Source organism: Lonchura striata, chromosome 20, assembly GCF_046129695.1.
Source record: "Lonchura striata isolate bLonStr1 chromosome 20, bLonStr1.mat, whole genome shotgun sequence".
NCBI classification, from domain to species: Eukaryota; Metazoa; Chordata; class Aves; order Passeriformes; family Estrildidae; genus Lonchura; species Lonchura striata.
This window is the reverse complement of record NC_134622.1, coordinates 11,231,063-11,243,710: the sequence shown is the minus strand read 5'-3', so window position 1 is coordinate 11,243,710 and position 12,648 is coordinate 11,231,063. Positions and strand designations below refer to the sequence as shown.

At 44.3% G+C, this 12,648-nt stretch overlaps 1 protein-coding gene across 6 annotated transcripts in view; it reads right to left on the bottom strand.

Annotated features, from left to right (window-relative positions):
- Positions 1–12,648, bottom strand: part of NLK (nemo like kinase) — a 38,503-nt gene that overhangs the window by 2,093 nt on the left and 23,762 nt on the right. For all 6 annotated transcript variants that reach the window (XM_021533051.3, XM_021533050.2, XM_031506424.2 and 3 more), the window contains 8 exons: positions 12,013–12,068; positions 7,612–7,718; positions 6,883–6,968; positions 5,818–6,027; positions 4,996–5,097; positions 2,447–2,533; positions 1,219–1,417; positions 585–678 (listed from right to left, as the gene is read on the bottom strand). In XM_021533051.3, coding sequence (XP_021388726.1) covers positions 585–678; positions 1,219–1,417; positions 2,447–2,533; positions 4,996–5,097; positions 5,818–6,027; positions 6,883–6,968; positions 7,612–7,718; positions 12,013–12,068 — 941 coding nt within the window. The remainder of the gene's footprint in view (positions 1–584; positions 679–1,218; positions 1,418–2,446; positions 2,534–4,995; positions 5,098–5,817; positions 6,028–6,882; positions 6,969–7,611; positions 7,719–12,012; positions 12,069–12,648) is intronic.

The window sequence follows — 12,648 nt, the reverse complement described above, 5'->3', positions numbered from 1 at the left end:
CAACACCCCAAACCTGACCAGGACCAAACACCCGGGACAGCGACACCCCAAACCCAACTGGGACCAAACACCCCAAACCCGACCGGGACCAAACACCCAGGACAGCAACACCCCAAACCTGACCAGGACAGCGACACCCTGGGACAGCAACACCCCAAACCCAAGCAGGACAGCGACAGCCCAAACCCAACAGGGACCAAACACCCGGGACAGCGACACCCCAAACCCGACAGCGGCCACCAGCACCCGCAGAAAATATTCCTCTATTCCTCTATCCGTGCATTTTCACCCCTCAGCCCCTCCTTCCAATGCCTTCACCATGCAGCTCCACAACCAAAACTCAACTTGCCTACCCTCCCAATTCCAGTTCCAGCCTGACTTCAGTTCTTTTGCATAAAAACATTACTTGAAACTTTTGCACGTTTTACTAAAATTCGAGAAGAATTCATAAATACAGTTCACAAGGGTTTTATCTACAGGCCCTTCCTAGTCACAGGAACTGAAAACCTAAAACACTCTGGATGTTTGAATTCTGTACTACTAATACATGGGAATTAATATCAGATGTGATTACATACAGTTACCTAATAAAGCTCTTAAAAGCAGCAGACTGAGGGTTGATGCAGAGAGGCACTCTGTTTCCTTTCTGCTGTTCCAAAATGAACTGATGAATTATTTCTGTACATAGGAGAAAAATACAAAACAACACAGCATTAACACTTCTGGGTTCGGTAAAATCCAATGTCAACTTGAGGGAAACAGAACTGCCCTTATGGAAAGTACATTTTATTGAGGGTAAAAGAGCTCCAGCTTCTCTAAATCTGACTGCTCAGCTTCAGCTCCAGGCTGCAGGACAGCTGTGGACAGCCCCAAAGGCCACACATGACTTCCCCTTCCCCCAGCACCATCCTTCAGCAAAAGGTGAGGAACAGGGCACCAGGGATGGGCTCTGGCGAGGTTTGAAACCCACAGACTTCTGCAGGTCAGCTCATGCTTGTGCCACTACTGGTTCTCAGAACACTTACAATTCTGTTCTTTTGGTAAAAATAAATTATTTCCAGTGTCTACTATGGAAAAATACCTAAAAGAAAGCAGCTCCAGGGTCACTGTGTGGATCCAGAGCACAGATCCCAACTCCATCCCAACTCCATCCCACATCCCCCCGCTGCAGGGTGGAGCAGGGGGACAACTGCACACACAAGGTTAACTCCTGCTCACCTTTAACCTGCCGAACAGAACTGAGGTTCTTCTCAAAAGTGTCATCGAATTTGGGATTAGTGATGGGCTCAAAATCACTGGTATAAACTCTGCCAGTCGAAGTGGAGAAACAACATTTGCACATACAGGTGTGGTACCGCAAGCGGCCCTCGTCCAGGTAGGGGTGAGCTAAGGCATCCTTAGCAGATATCCTTTTGGACTGGGAACACGTGGAGAGGGAGAGAGCAGCAGTGAGGGTATGTTCACAGCTATTGCAATTACTCATCCATTAATCCTCAGTGTTTAATAAACCCACGCTGGTGTGAAAGAAGCTGCCACTAGAGGGGAGCTGAGGCTCACAAACCAGCCTGGGTGGCAGCGACCTCCCGCAGCCACCACTGATCACACAGCTTTTAGGAACATGCCTTTCAACAGCTTTTTTCTCCAGATAACCTTACAATTATGACTCCTGCAATAATCAAAACAAGCTGGGAAAAACAGCCTTCTAAGTGTTGAGGGAGTCAGAAAGGATTTTTTTTTTCTTTAATGTGGAAGTTATGGTTTAACATTTCCATGGTTCTGTTCAGCAAAGCAATCTTATGGTTTAAAAAAAATACACTCCAAAGGCAGTGCTTCTAAATGCTTCATCAACCCCCAGCCTCCTCCTTTGCACTGCAGTCATGCTGTTTTACATTTGAAATATTGGGGGGGTTCTGTGGGAATGAAATAATTAAGATTATCAATTCCAGTATCATATTTTCTTGTGACAATTCTCTACAATGTCCCAAGAAACAAAATCCAAAATCCACAGCAGCACATTTTTATTAGAAAAACAGATGTTCAGTGGAAAAATGATCCTGTTCTGTGATTGGGGACGCAAGAGGAATTTTTTGTGTGTTGCAAGACCAGGAACACCCCCGTGTCCCTAATTAGAACTGCATCAAAGTAGCTGATGTTCTGCTACCTACACCCAGCTCGGAAAAGAGCATGAGTCATGCACGCCTCATCCTTCCCACTGCCAGAGCTTCCTTCCCAGGACCACTTGTTTGAAACCTGAAACCCCCATTCCAGGAGGAACTCATCGGCAATTATACAATATTTTTACTTCTTTCATGGACCAAAAGTACTGCAATGCCATGTAGAAGGAAACCAGCTAAAGCAGTCCTTGACTTACAACACTCATTTAACCACCAGAAAACAAAAACTGTTCAAACCAGACTTATTAGAGGTAATTTTCAGTCCTACTTACTGGATCAAAGACCAACATCCTGCAAAGGAGATGAACTGCTTCATGTGTAGCTTGACTGGAGAGTGTATATAGGACAGGAAGGGATGGCTGTAGGGGGAATGGGAGGAAGAGAAGCACAGAGTGTCCTGTCAGATCCATCAGCAGGAAAACCCTGCTCCCACCCACACTATTCCACAGTCAGCAAGGACAAACTCCTCGTTAAAGGGGACAAGTGGCACCTAACACTTTCCAGCATGACAATAATCACTATTACAAAACCCAGCAACTGTAATAAAGGTCCAATTGATCACTGTTCCCCTTAGTTCAGATGTAATCCCTAGAAAAACCTGCTTTTCTTTATGTATTTTTCTCTACAGACACCACTCCCAGCTGTAGCTGCTCCAGGGTTTGATTAACTCCATCATTTCCAGTAGTTCATTTTTCAATCTCAATCCCTCCCAGATTATGGATTACTTTGCTTTTCCTTGCCCAGGCAATCCACAGCTGACTGACAGCAACAGAAGAACTGTACTGGATGTCAGGGTTGCTGTAAATTTCCCAGTATAAATAAGAATTACACCTCCACAGTGACTTCAGTCAAAGTTAACCCTGAAGTAATGCACTGAGCACTTCCCAGCCTTGGTTTCTCAGGGCAGCCTATGCAATATAAAGGTGCAGTGTTTGGTAACTCTCCTCCTCCTGGCTTGCTCTCCCACAGCAAAGGGATCATGACAGGCAGGGGATGGACTCCACACATTTTCCTTTGGGAAGGGGGTCAGCAGGGACAGGGACAGCTTGCTAACCCTGGGGCTGCCAGGGACACGATTCACTTGAACTTTTAAATACCAAACTGACAAAGTCTACAGAGTATGTAAATACCCATTTTGCCAGCACACAGTGGGGTAGCGGGGGTTTAATCAGAAACTTCTCGCATTAATCTATTTTTACACAGAGCAGCAAAATGCCTCACCCCTCTCTCCCACTGCGCTCACCTACGGCGAGTAAAAATAGTTGGTGTGACAAAGCAATCGCCTGTTTCTAACTTGGGCTTCTCTCCCTATTAGTCTAATTAGGAAACCAGTAACATTTAACCATTTACAACCAGCAAAAGCTCCATTTCAGAATATGAAAAGCCAGGAATTTGCACTCAAACATGAAGTGTGCTTCAAGTTGAAAACAGAAATATAATTAATCACCTGGATGCTCTATATCCCCTGTCTCCAAAGTGCAATGAGCACACCAACTCCCATGGCACTCCAGGGAGAATGAACATTATTTTCCCCAATACACACACAACTAACTCTTAGAGTACATTTCTTTTGTGGCTACAGGACATTAAATCTGTAGTGGAAACTTTTTATACCATTCCACATTTTATTCCATCTCACTTGCTCTTTGGGATTCCCACCATCCTGTGGGTCATAAGACACTGGGTTCAGGAATCACAACTCTTCTAGCACATGACAGCAGAAAAATATACTTTGACTTAAAACTGGTAGAGAAAATCTGAAGGAAATCCTCCTGTTATTAATGCTCAAATTAAAAAATCCTGCCATGAAATGGAACAGCGACAACTTTATGTAGTGGATCCAAAGTGCCAGAGAGGCAGAACTCCCACATGTCAATAATAAAGCAGAATATACATGCTATGCTCATTTCTATGGTAACTACTATTGTAGTGAGCAGACATGAGAAATTACTTCAACATGCAGAAAATAATGATGCAAACTTAACTACTGGAGCAAGTACAGACCAATAATTTTGTTAAATTTCTTAGCAATCATAAAAATGACTCTATTGGAGGGCCACAGAGCCTTATCCCTGCAGTAGAGATGCCTGCACAAGCATTTCTTTGTATCTGTTAACACTACATTGCATTTGCCCTTTTTATTGCCCAATCAGCACAATGACTCCATCCTGCCTTTTTCCTTTGGTTTGGGGTCTTTTTCAAAGCTAACTTTTACTCCAGTTGTGTTGAATGCTGTATCTCAGCTTTTGGCCTCTTGCTGGGCCTTCCTGAGCAGTTCAGGTCTGAGCTCAGGTGTGCAGGGACCCTCTGGGGTGCTGGAGGTTCTGCCCCTGGCTCTGGGCAGTGGGTGAATTCCACCTCTTACACTCCTGATCCTGGCAGTGCAGCAGCCCTCCAGGGCTTTCTGAATTATACTGTCCATTTAAATTTATGTCTCTTGCCAGTACTAACACTTAAATTTAATATCTTCATTCAAAGTAGGTATCAAAACACTGCCGCCTCAGAAAGGCAGACTGTCACCTGGGTCATCAAGTCCAACAATCCCCCCAAGGCAGAAGCCAGAAATGTCCCTGACTAGTGAGAAGCCCCCTTGTCTCCAGAGCAGGTGGACTGAGCACACCAACCCCTGTCCCAAGCACCACAAGCACCTGTGCTCAGCTCAGCCCCGCTGCCAGGCACAGACCACTCTGAGACCAAACATCCAGAGAGGTGTTTTTAACCAACAGGCCACGGGCATTCAGTCAGGACGTGAAGGCCTTGCCCTGCCCAGGGGAAGCCGTGCCTGGTGGGGCTGGGTGGCTGCAGGCAGCCCTGGCAGTACCTGTTTATGAGGACCCCTGAGTATGTGTGCCTTGGCGCCTTCACAAGCCGTCCTCATCGCCTCCAGCGACGGCGTGCCCAGCAGGTCTGTGATCAGATCCAGCTGCACAGAGCACAGGACACAGCTCAGACACTCAGACACGGGGATGCTCCCACTGGAGCAGCACATTCCCCAGCTGCAACAATCAACATCCTGTCCCTGCTCTCTGGAGCAGAGCCTGACCCCTGGCTGTCCCCTCCTGGCAGGAGCTGTGCAGAGCCACAGGGTTCACCCTGAGCCTCCTTTTCTGCAGGCTGAGCCCCTTCCCAGCTCCTCAGGAACTCTCCAGCCCCTTCCCAGCTCCTCAGGAACTCTCCAGCCCCTTCCCAGCTCCCTCAGGAACTCTCCAGCCCCTTCCCAGCTCCCTCAGGAACTCTCCAGCCCCTTCCCAGCTCCCTCAGGAACTCTCCAGCCCCTTCCCAGCTCCCTCAGGAACTCTCCAGCCCCTTCCCAGCTCCCTCAGGAACTCTCCAGCCCCTTCCCAGCTCCCTCAGGAACTGTCCAGCCCCTTCCCAGCTCCCTCAGGAACTCTCCAGCCCCTTCCCAGCTCCCTCAGGAACTGTCCAGCCCCTTCCCAGCTCCCTCAGGAACTCTCCAGCCTCTTCCCAGCTCCCTCAGGAACTCTCCAGCCCCTTCCCAGCTCCCTCGGGGATTCTCCAGCCCCTTCCCAGCTCCGCTGCCCTCCCTGGACACACTCCAGCCCTGCCTGTCTCCCCCGAGGTGCACGATGCCCCCAGGAGCAGGGGCAGCAGCTCGCTGGCAGGGAGAGGTGAGGGTGGATACCTGCTGGATGGGACTCTGTGCCTGGAACAAGATCCTTCTGCCAAGCAACTCTGCAAAGATGCAGCCAACAGACCAGATGTCGATGGCATTGCTGTAGTGCCGGCTGCCCATCAGGATCTCCGGAGCACGGTAATACTGAGTGACAACTTCCTGAGTCATGTGCCGGGATTCGTCTAACTCTTCCACCCTGGCCAATCCAAAATCACAAATCTAAATTGAGAAGGCAAATAAAAAAATTAAAATAACCAAAACACCTTCTGCATTTCAAATAGGCAACCTTCTGGGAGGGAAGCAGGGGATCCCCAACCAGCATTTAAATACATCAGATAATCTGCTGTAGCTACATAAGCCAGGGGAGAGGGGACAGGAGGAAATTAGGTTGCTTTGTTCTACAGTCACTTAAACTTCCTACAATTTGATTTGAAATCACAGTACATTTTGAATTGGCATTACAATATTTATAATCTGAAAGATTAAAAAGCTTTGCACTACAAAAAACCCAACCTCTGGGTACAGAGTATTTCAACTCAAACAAACTTCATTTGCTCATGTCATGTCTCAAAATATTAAAGATTCAGCTCTACTTGAGCTTGAAGAATTGATAAAAATGTCTTGCACTAGAAGGGTTAAGAAAAGAGACCAAACTTTGCCAAATAGAATTCTTAGCAAAACCCTGTAAAGAACACTGAATTTTTGTGTTTGGCACAGCTGTACAACACACCTCAGTCCTCCAAAATTCCATATACCCAAGGTTAATGGAAGTGCCTTGGGCATTTGGTGTCACTTCTCCTGAGGAGCACAGGGACACTGAGAACCCTCCCAGGCACAGACAGCCCACCCAAGTCACACTCAGGAACTGTCTCTCTCTTGCTTTCAGGGATGTGGGGAGCAGCAGGGAGAAAAGGGCAAAGACAGATGTTTGCTTCATTTCTACTTTTTAAAAAGTCTGTAGGATTTTTTTTCATTAACATGGACTTTCAAGGGAAGTGTTCACATTGAATGTTTTTTTTGTTTAAAAATTAACAACATACAGACACAAACATCTTCAATAAATGTAAGCAGCACCTTAAGGACACAGTTGCTGTTCACAAGTAGGTTCCCTGGTTTAATGTCTCGATGTAAAATGCCAGCAGAATGTAGATATTTCAGACCTGAAATATTAAAGAATTTTTTTTTTTTCTTTTAAAAGAAGTTTAAGGCTGACAACATTTTCCCAGAAGGTCTGGCAACTCCTGATCAGCAAAGGCTTTGCCTGTGCCTCAGTTTTTGTATGAGTAACTCCCAGCCACAAGTGCACACTCAGTCACTTAATTACAGGGAAATTTTTTTGAGTATATAAAATGCACAGAAAAAGAAATTCAGCAGTCTTTCTATAAAAATCCCCCTCCCCCCAAAAATCCAGCAAACAACAAATCAAAAGCAAAACATCATCTCTCTGATTATGGCATGGATACTCTGCTAATCCCCACAATGGAATTTTTAGATACTCTTACTGCTCTGTTTTTCAGTAACAGAGCCTTAAGGGGATACAATTACACATATTTACCTATCTGGTTCAGTCTAGGTGTCCTTTTTGTTCCTTGATTCTAAAAGCATGACTTTTCTTTCCCTGACAATGCTTTAAGACAGCAGGGGTGCCATGCTCTTGTAGCTATAATAATTCATGCTTGGTATTCAAATATGAAATGAAAAGAGCTTCCTACAGGAAGCTTATTCAAGATGAGAATGTCTTGAGAATAAACATTAAGAAAAAGAAAAAAAATGTTTCATTAAATTTAGAGGAAGAAAAATTACCTCTTAAAATCTGGTAAAGAAAAACTTTGACGTGATCCGAGCTGAGTGGCTGAGGAGAGACGATAATCTTATGGAGGTCACTCTGCATCAACTCAGTGACAACATATCTGCAGTTCAGTGGTTAAGGAAAAGCAGAACAGGCACAGAATCTCTTGAAACATTCACTAACTCCTACTTACTTGAGCTCTTACAGGTCAGAACTATTGACTTAAAGAGAAGAAATCTGCTTCAGAGGTCAAATCCTTACAGGAATGAAAATAAAAAACGGCTTGTGAAAGAAAACAGATTAGCCCATGAGAGTTTGCATTAAGGTAGCTGTACAAAGTTACTGAAAAGCAAACTACAAGTGAGACTGAGGGGAGGTGGCTTCCAGAGGGGCCTGTGAGTGCTCAGGGGGTTCCAAAAGCAGGGAAATAGGCTGAAAGCTGCACACAGGACAGAGAAAATCCCGACACTGTCCCGGCTGTGGGACCACAATAACACACAGAGAAATCATTGCAATAAATACTGGGGGCACTACAGGCATTAATTAAAAGCAGTACTGCTTTAAAAGCTTAGTTTAGCAGTCACATTTGAAACAGAAGTCTCTGCTATTATCACATTTGTGGCTGAAGGAGGTAAAACACATTTGGCCCATGTTAACTGATACAGCCAGGTATTGAATGCTCGTTTTCTTTCATCTCTACCCAGTCAATGCTCTGCTTTCATCTGTTGCTGTAAAAACCCTCTCCAGCCAAATCCCCGTTGGCCCAAGGGTTCATCTGCCAACAGAACATCACACAAAAACTCATTTTATATATTAAATATCTCCCAACTTTTTTGAGGAAAAAAAATATTAAAATTACATTAATAAAGAATTCATAAAGAAAAAACCCAACTCTGCAGCACCATAATTTGCAGTCCTCTAATTTTTCTTTTCCTTTAGCAAAGAGCCTTTTAAATATTTATACCAGACTTTTAAAATTTGCAACAAATACCTGCAACAAATCCTAACATTCAATTTAATGCAAAATATTTTTAAAAACCCAAAAGCATTACTCTGCACTTTATTACGATAAGATTTTTGTTTTGCTACGCCACAAATCCTCCTAAATCTCAATCCCGAGCATAATGTCTCCCAGATGTCTCAACTAGTTGCCATGCCAACTAAAGCAGCTTAAATTAAATGAGGGCCTGAAATGGCACCTGCACCACTGCAGGTCTGGGGCGCATTAAATCAAGCCCTTGACAGGGCTCAGAGGTGCCATTAACCCCAGCAGCAGCCATCTGATTATTGTCTCTGCATAATTGAGCGGGGCTGGCAGCAGGTTCCGCTGCGACCCCTCCTGCTGGGACCCTGCCTGCAGCAGCCACTGCTGGGGACGCCGAGCACAGCGAGGCCCCGGAGCCGGGGATTTGGGTCCCCTCCTCACACTGCAGGTACCTGCAGTTTGCTTTTTGCATGCCACCGCCGGGCGCTGGCCGAGGGGCGGCCGCCGGCGCCGAACACGCCGCTACCCAGCGCTGCTACCGCAGAGAAATTGCTCCTGACAGCAGTAATTAGTTAAGTAGCTGTATAAAATTAGATCTACAAATGTACCAATTTGCTTCAGAGTAATTATCAAAGCAAATGCACGGCACAAAAGAGCTTGACTTGCTCTGCTGGCTGGGACCTGCTGAGTTGGTAAATTTTATAAAGCCGCAGATAAACGTTAGACAGGGATGAAGGGCCCTTGGTGATGTGGCACTCTCACCATGGCTTGGAGTGTGCTTTACTTGGTCTCTGCAGCCCTCAAACCCCAACGCCGTGGCTCAGGAGTAACCCTGGCAGGCCCTGCCCAGCTGGTCTGGGTGCTGGCCCAGAGGAAGTGGCCACAGTGATGGAAGAGGAGGAAAGCCCTGTCCCAGGGCGAGCGCGTGCTGCTGGCACAGCAGGGCTGGCAGCGACCCTCCGTGCCTGAGCAGCCCCTCTGACCTGCTCCTCTCCACCCTCAGACAGAGGGATCCCCCCAGCATCCCCCAGAGCACACTTCTGTCACCGCCCTGTGAATTTACTGCGCACCGGTGCTTTGGCTGCTACTCAAGTCTTTTCCAGACACCACCCCTGAAAAGCGGTGACTTTTCAGCACCTTCTGATATCCACTTTAATGGGCAAAGCTTTCAGAAAGTTACTAAAGTAACTTTGGATGGTTCTTAAAGGAGAACATCCGTGGATCTGCAGTTGTTGAATTCAGTATTAAAATCAACTGTGGAAGACTTTGTAACTGGAAAAAGAAGCCATCAATCATTACTTTTTGCACTAGGTGATACTGGCAAAAACATCAATACCTATAAGATTCAAGATGGCCACAAAGATTTTCAACAGAAAACCTCATTATTAGTTCAAATTATATTTTAATCTGAGTGTTTGCCAGGAATTTTCATCCTAAAACAAAAATCCCACTAGATTAAAATTCCTTTATTCATCACTGGTTTCCTTAGAAATCTTTTAATTTATCATTAAAACGTTAAGGTGGTTTTATAATTAGTTCTCTTTAAAAAATACACTCTGCAATTCCTGCTGGTACCTACGAAACACTGAATAATTGAAATGAACTCTACCAGCTCATTTGCAACACATCATTCATATAATTTTAGTCATTCTTTTATTATATTTCTTTCCCAAAAAGGTCACTACATCTCTTTGGAAAGAACAAAGGGAATAATTCAATACCAACTCCAGCCCTTTACACTTTTATCACTGTTCAATATGTCCTACTGTAAAATGGAACAACTCTATGATATCTTTGGGAACTCTACTAGTGGACCAACAAGCAAAAGAAGTTTTGACATCTACACCTCCCAAATATGGAGCATCTTTACCTGATCTTCTTCAACCTAAGTAAGTTCTCCTTGCACTACAGTAAGCAGAAACACATGCAATTAAAAATGGGTATATAAATCAAAACATTTACTAACTCATTCTTTTAAGGAATTTAGGGGCCTAAGTGCACTTATTGTAATTATTTCAAAATAAAGGACAAAGAAGACTACACAGAGCAATAGTCTTTTGTTGCCAATATTGAAGTAAGAAATTAACAAATATATAAAAAAAGACAGCCCTATAGAACACAATTCAGAATGACTTAAAGTCGGTTAGCCATGAAGGAAACTAACATTTTGGTTTTATATTCAAAACTTGACAGTAGCTAAGCTCATAAAAATAAACTTATCCCATTTAAATATTCTTGATTGTACAATTACACGGAAGAAGTAATCCTTAACCTAGATCTGATTTATAACTCGTATGACTTGTTCTAAATGAGGGCATTGAACTAGTGCACATAACCAAAATCCAGTTTTTGAAGACTACTTATATGCTCTTCACGTGAAAGAAATATCAAAGTAGAATTTTAAAGCTTTGCCTAAACTCATATGAAAAAGCCCCAGTACAGCAATATTTTCAACTAAATAATGTGTTTGTCCACCAAGCAAGCTGTGCTGTACTTTGGTTAAAATCACCACGTTGATTATACCTATTTTCCCCACCAATCAATCCAAGGTATTATATAAATAGATCAAACCATACTTCAAAAGTTCAGGTTGCCTAAAATAATGACAATTTCCTACCCATTAACTGTAAAGTGGGTCATACAAAAAAGGAGCTTAGACCCACCAGCAACAAAACCCAACCTGCCCAAGCCTAACCACAGAGTGGCAAAGAACTTCTCTTCCCACGAGTCAGAGCCCTCCCAGCCCAGAGATTCACTTCTCAGTATTTCAGAAAGCAGAAACTCCCTACTTCACTACTAGGAAACAGCCCAAGCCAAGTTAGAAAAGGGAAAAACCACACCAAAACATGACACTCGTGTGAAGTTTTCCCCTCAAACTCTGCTAGAATACAGCTCCCCCTGGCAGCTGAACCTTGCTGCAGCGGTGACACAGAACTTATGTGGGACACAGCTCTGGGCAAGGTGCTCTGCACCAGGACAGAGCTGAGCAAGGACAGCCACAGCCCTGCCAGTCCTCAGAAACCTCTCTGGTAACTCAGCGTTTCTGAGCCTGTGAAGGCAGAACTCTCCGAAACCACCACAAAGTCTTTTAAAGTACTAGTAACTGAGAGGAGATTAATTACTGGATATAGTTTTCAAAAAAGTATTCTGGGGGAATCCCCGTGAGCAGCAGCAGGACCTGCTGGTCAGTCCCACACTCCCTGCACACATGTGGAACCAAAGGCTCAGCTCAGTCCTGCACCATCCCACCCCCAACACCCCCTCAGAGTTTGGGATGCTACAGGCTCATTCTGGAAATAAAACTGTCCACAGGCAGGCTCGAGGCTTCTGTGGCTCCATTTCATAGATTACACCAAATGCTGGCAGCTTCTAAGCTAATGAAAATCATACCTACCTCAATTAAAATGTTCTATTTTTATATTTAGGATACATTTCTTCAAAATAGTCGATGTGTGGAGGTTGGAGGATGTCGAGGGCAGAGAGTACCTAGGAAACACCACACAAGGTCAAGGCCAATTCCAGAACAAATTTCCTTTCAAAAAGACAGACTGCACATTTCTCACATGGCTTCATTTTATTCTACCCCACAGACAGACCAATGTTCTGTCTCACCAGGTATGTAAATTTAATAACCCACCATGTCAGATATTCTGTACATTTCAATGTCTCTCTCTTTTTTAGCTCAAGAAATTTTTTCCAGCTGTTTGAGTAGTAGTTTGAAAGCACAAATTTATCTATCCAATAAAAAGTGCTTTCTTTACGATACATATGAACATAAAATCTTTGAAAGAAGTAATTCCAACAAAGAAATGTAAAAGCAGAAGATACTACACTTTGTTCTGTCTTTAGTCTTTCAGAGTTTTGTGATTCACTGCTTCCACATGGGAATTGCAAATCCCAAAGTTGTTCCCATTCTACATAAGCAGCTTAGTGGTAGAAAAAGCAAAAGGTAAAAAGGTAGAAAAAAGCAAAAATGTAGGAAAGCAGCAGCAGCAGAGAATTCCCATCCTCTCACAGAAAAAGATACTCCTTGTTGTGGTCATTTGGATACTATCCTAGGAAGGTT